This window comes from Cajanus cajan, chromosome 3 (assembly GCF_000230855.2).
Source record: "Cajanus cajan strain Asha chromosome 3, NIPB_CcT2T_4, whole genome shotgun sequence".
NCBI classification, from domain to species: Eukaryota; Viridiplantae; Streptophyta; class Magnoliopsida; order Fabales; family Fabaceae; genus Cajanus; species Cajanus cajan.
Window position 1 is genome coordinate 23602752 of NC_138519.1, and position 6000 is coordinate 23608751.

General features: G+C 28.8%; 1 protein-coding gene across 4 annotated transcripts in view; it reads left to right on the plus strand.

Moving 5' to 3' along the window:
* Positions 1–4291, plus strand: part of EDD1 (glycine-tRNA ligase) — a 53818-nt gene extending 49527 nt beyond the window's left edge. For all 4 annotated transcript variants that reach the window (XM_083070687.1, XM_083070688.1, XM_083070689.1 and 1 more), the window contains 5 exons: positions 765–854; positions 2487–2588; positions 3173–3254; positions 3443–3528; positions 3916–4291. In XM_083070687.1, the coding sequence (XP_082926813.1) occupies positions 765–854; positions 2487–2588; positions 3173–3254; positions 3443–3528; positions 3916–4014 (459 nt within the window). In that variant the 3' untranslated portion in view covers positions 4015–4291. The remainder of the gene's footprint in view (positions 1–764; positions 855–2486; positions 2589–3172; positions 3255–3442; positions 3529–3915) is intronic.
* Positions 4292–6000: the final 1709 nt, after the last annotated feature.

The window sequence follows — 6000 nt, forward strand, 5'->3', positions numbered from 1 at the left end:
CAACAGCAACTACCTATATATAATTTCTCTCCTATTGTAAACAGAACACACAATTTATATTTCTCAATAATAAAGAATATTCAGTCAATTCTTCTCTCTCTCTCTCTCTCTGTTTTCTAATGTGGCATCAGAGCCAGGTTTGGGGCATATAGCGGACAACACTTTTATCTCTCTCTTTTACTCCATATTTCCTGCAATTAGATCCTAACATCCTGCCATACACTACATTTGTGCTGCTTGTTTGTAGATGAGAGTCATGGTGAAAAGCTATTATACCATTTGATAAGAACCTTAGGGTCATACCACAAAATCTAACCCCAAATCAGAATCTGATAATTTCAATGTGGGACTCAAGTATATCTTACAGTTATATACTCTTTAATTGCCTTATCTTTACTCCATATTTCCTCCAATTAGATCCTAACATCCTGCCATAGACCACATATGTGCTGCTTCTTTGTAGATGAGAGTCATGGTGAATAGGTATTATACCAATTGATAAGAACCATGGAAGAATCATACCACATATTAGACCTTGCAGTTGGATCCTAATTGCTAAATGTTTCATTAGTTCAATACTATAGTTGGATAACTGATGGTTTTACACACCAACTATTTCATCACTGATATATTTTCTATAGAACATGTGCCGTAAATATGTTTTGATGTATTTGTTCATAATGATTTGTAATGATTTTTATGACATGCTCTGATCCTGAGGATGGTCAGGTGAGTTTTACCATGCTGCTTCATTTTGTTAACAGGTTGACAAGGGGGTGAGTGCAGAATTTGTTCGTTCAATCCTTATAGAAAGAGCAAATTTTCCCTGTCTCGCCGCAAAATCGGCTCATAAAGTAAGTATCCTTCTTTCATTTTACTCCGTATTCCTTTGATGTAGAATTGATATATTCTCTCAATTGTTTTTCTTGATTAGCTAACTTATGATGGTTCTTTGATGAATGGTAATTTGCATTTTGAGTAATAAAATATGTTATCTCTTAGCTACATTTTATTCTAGGATAAATAGAAGGGAAAATAGTATTTTCAGAGATCAATTTTGATATTTAACTGACCGATTGAGAAGATGACAAAAATTTGGTTAAAGTGGTTTGGGCACACACAAAGAAGGTCATTGGAAGCAGCAATGCTGAGAGTAGATTGTATGGCTTTTAGCCCTATGAAAAGGGGGAAATGAAAAACAAGGACATTGTAAGAAGTTGTAAGAGAGATCTCATAGTGAATAATAATATCTTTTAAGATTTGGTTTTGTACCAAGTCAAATGGTGTCATGTGATCCATGTAAATAAGTCTTTTATTGTTGCAGTTATTGCACTAGGGGCCCAGTAGATTTTTCACCGCGAAACCTGTAGGGTTTAGGTAGGTTCTAGACAGTTAAAGGTGGTCTAATATCAAATCCAGTGGCCTTTGCATGTGTCCAAATTACCTTAATTTTTTTTAATCTCTTTTTCTCAATTGGTGCCATACCAATATCTCTTCATATGCAATCGTTGCCAATATTTCCCTTTAAGCTTGGTAGGTAATTTGCGATGACAGATAATTCCTGATGTCTATTTTAACCTTTGAGCTTGTATCCTATCGATGGCATCTTCATTAATTTTCCACTATTTAGTAATATTGATCCCAGATATTTAAACCTAGAAACTTGGGGTATGTCATCTCCCATTGTTAGTACTACTTCCAAGTCCTCTTCCTCATATTTCTTGTTAAAATTGCAATGTATATACTACACTATTTATTACTCCTATTAAGAATATAAACGTTTTGATTCCAAAGTATACTTCCAAAGATCAAGTTTAGAGTTAACCGATTTGTATTCCAAAGTACTACTCTTATTCACGATTTGTATCTTACTATCGATAGAATTCAGCTATCTACTGATTCATATCATAAGATGAATCTTAAATGACTTTGTATCTTACTATACATGAATGAATCTATGCAATTTCGTATCGATAATTCAACATTATTTTTTTCTTCTTTTTTTACTTTTTTTTCACTCATGAAAAAAATTGAAATGTCATGTAAGCTTAAATTGTTAAATGAAAAGGAATTAAATGAAAACTTCTGTAATTATCCTATTTGATTATTCTATTACTCAATTTTTCACTCACTCATTCATTGTGTATATTCTATTAGCTATTTACTTGTTTCATTTTCATTCTTCTAAAATAAAGGTTTCATAAACTCATATAACTATATATAACTAATAATTTTGTTATACAAGATTCCTGCTTGAGTTGTTTTTATCTATTTCTAGTTAAAAAAATTTACATTGAACACTATATATCATCTATATGATATATTTGAAGTAATTTTCATTACCTCTGAATCTTACAATTTGATACAAATTATGATTCATGATTCAAAAATTAGCTCAGCGATCTGAATCCTGATTTGATAACCTTGCTTTCGAAAGGTGTTTATAAATGTTATATATTCCTGATTGTTTACAATGGTTGATTTAGATGGAAGAATTATCAAGAGGGAGCCTTTTTCCTAAAGTAATTGAAGCATACTCCCGGCCGACAAGAATTGTCCGTGGAAAGGAAGATGAACTCCATTTGGAGGTAATTTTTTTGTAATTAATTGTAAATACGTGGAGATAACCAAATTACAGTTAAATCTTGTACGAACAAGTTGTAGGAGTTATGCATAACATAAAAGCCACAATAGTTAGGAATAAATTTAAGAATGGGTCTTCACTCATTCTAAAGCATAAAGTAGACCAAAGCAATAATTTGGGTGGTAATGCTAACTCGAGTTCTAGTCAACTATCTTGTGGATTTCATGAACATATCGAAAATTTATAATAAATTTGTGCATATAGTCTCATTTTCCCATTTGGTTTGACAATTTTGCTCCCGGTTAAGGTTTAAAATTGACATATCAGTATTACTGAACTGAAACATGAGCAACAGGGGAAGATGACCTAAACTAAATCCTAGAAGTATAGGAATGTTACTCTGTTTTTGGAGCTGAAGTTTGTAGGTTGAATGACAATGATGAGAACATAGCTAATAGTTTGTTTGAATTTTTATATTTGATCTAATTATGATCATTTATTTATATGAATGACTTCTGCCTTTCCCTTCTACTACGTGTATTATTTTTGTCATTTCTCTTCTCTTAATGCTTAAACTTACATGATTAGGTGGATGAAGCTTCTTTTGTGACAAATGAAGAGAGAGTTTTATGGAGCACATTTTTGTCAGTTAAAAAGAGTATCAACCCTGGTACTTTTTATATATCTTCGCTTTTTTGCATATTGGTGGTATTATCTACTAATCATTGGCCTTTTATAATTAGGAAATATGATGTTTTTCTAACTTGGCACTATATTTAATATGATTAATTACCATTTACACTTGAATTTCTTTTTCATTTTTCGTATTTATTATGATATATAATTTTCTTTGTACAGGTCTTGACATTGATGAATTTGTTGAAATTTCATGTCAACTAATACAGCCGCTCGAGGATTTCTTTAATAATGTCTTCGTAATGGTGGTATGTTAATCCTACTGCTCTTATATGATTAATTATTGGGTGTTAAATTAATATTTTTGTGCTGACTCTGAATACAATCACTTTTGAAGTAGTGTTCCATGGTAATTGAATTGATCGATGACTGGTTACAAACCTAGCATAAAGTCCAGGAAAAAATTGGCTCAGAAATACTGGTCCTTTAAAGGACTTGATATTGTAGAGCTTTTCTTCCAAACTTAGTTTTATAAGGAATTCTTGTTATAAAATTATGTTTTTATTCTTATTGTATAGTTGTGTTTTTGACTGTAAAGTTTGTCTTATATATTCTCTGTAGTTTGAGTTGTATAACCAAAATAGAAATATTTTTAACGGGGTAAGTACTCTATTTTTCTTTCTGGTGTAACATAGGACGATGACAGGATCAGAGTAAACAGGTTAACTCTGCTAAAAGGAATTGCTGAACTCCCTAAAGGAATAGCAGACCTTACTGTTCTACCAGGATTTTAAGGATTGGTAAGATTATTTATTCCCCACAGGGTATACCATATTTTTTTGAGGTTTCAAAGATCTTTAGCTTAGGCCATATTAATTTTTTTTTTGCCCTCTTGTTTTTTTCTTATTGTGGTCGAATTTTGTTCTCTTGGTTTAACAAGAGGTTCTATCTATGGCGTTTTGGTTATTCTTTGCCCAGTTGAGCCTGTAAATTTCTGTAGCAGTGTGTTATATGATCCATTTGTAATATTATTCATTCATCTAATAAAATTTTAGTGCAGTGTTTTTTTAATCGCGGAAATATATCTTTTCAATTTGTTATTTTCGCACATTTCAGTGTTATTTAAAAGATCTATAATATTTTTAATCGTCTGAGCTACTAATTCGATCGGAATTGCTATTGACCTGGTATTAACCGACCAGTTTTTCGATTTAACCAGTGAACCGGTAAGTAGCAACTCAGACCAGTTCACTATTATTTTTAAAGGCGTCCCTTCTCTTTTCAACACGTGCCACACCACTTTGTGCTCTTGTATGGCTTGCATTTTACTAATGTAATATGTACCATTAAAAGTAGCCAACAATACAGATTTCATAAAAATATTAAAATTTTCCTTTTAGGCTGTGCATGTGTCCTCACGCCAACTTGTAGTTTCTCGTGTGTTTCATTTTTGTTGTTTTACATCTCGATCTTCTGAAAATTTAGAGTCTGCATCTTCTGATGTAATGTTTGTTTGTAATATCTAATGTTAATGTAGTGTGTTGTTGTGGAGTTTATGCCTTCCTAATTAATGTGATGTTTGATGTTGTATGTATTTATCAAATGTAGTTCAACTACACATTTTATAAAAAATATTAAATAATGTAATGTGTGGCTTCATATCACGATCTTCTCAAATTATAAAATCTACATGTTTTGATGTAATGTGTATTGTTATGTGACTTGTTACATTTCAATTAATGTGATATTTGATATCGTATATTCCATCAAATACAATCTGACAACACATTTTAGAAAAGTACCAAAATTTCTGTTTTCCGTTGGGATGTGTCTCATATCACCTTATATTTTCCCATCTAACTAGTGACGGATCTAGAAATTTTAGATAGTGGGGACAATACTTATTTATATATTTATAATATTAAAAATTTTATATATAATTTTTAAAAGTATAAATATATATTATAATTATTTTTTTTATAAGTTTTTATATCTATAATCACGATTAAGGATGAAAATAAATTAGGTCAGACTATGTTATATTATAATTTAATATATTTGAGCCTAACTTTCTTTAAAAATACATGTTCTAAATATGACATATTTATCTGCATAAACATTTTTTAAATATTTAGTTAGAACTACAATCTTAAATACCTACTTTATAATAATTTAAAACTAATAAAAATATAAAAATATAAAAATAAATATGATAAATTTTATAAAAATCAAGTTTAATTTACTTATGTTGTAAACATGTTTTTAATATATGATATAAATTTTTAGATGATAATTTATTTTAAAACATATTTTATAATAAAAATTATAAATAGATCTTCCAATCTTTCCTATTTTGATTTTTTAAATCAACATATACAATTTTACAAATTTTACTATTTTGATTTTTTTATCAACATATACAATAAATAGAAAGCACAAAAGGTAAAAATGCATGTTGTAAATTTTATTTTATCAAAAAATAATATATTATATTATACATGTGAACATTAATATATATATATATATATTATAATTAAATTTTTTTAAAAATATTAGTTCGTTATTAAGAAATATTCTTTATCACATATAAAAATTAATATTATTCAAAAGTTTGACAAATATCAAATAAATGAATAACTCTGAATTTATATTTTATATATACAATGATTTAAATATATATATATATATATATATTAAAATATAAATTTTATATTTTAAAATATATTATTTTTTAAATAAAAAAATTATATATATGTAAAATGGTAGTGGGGGCAAGTGCC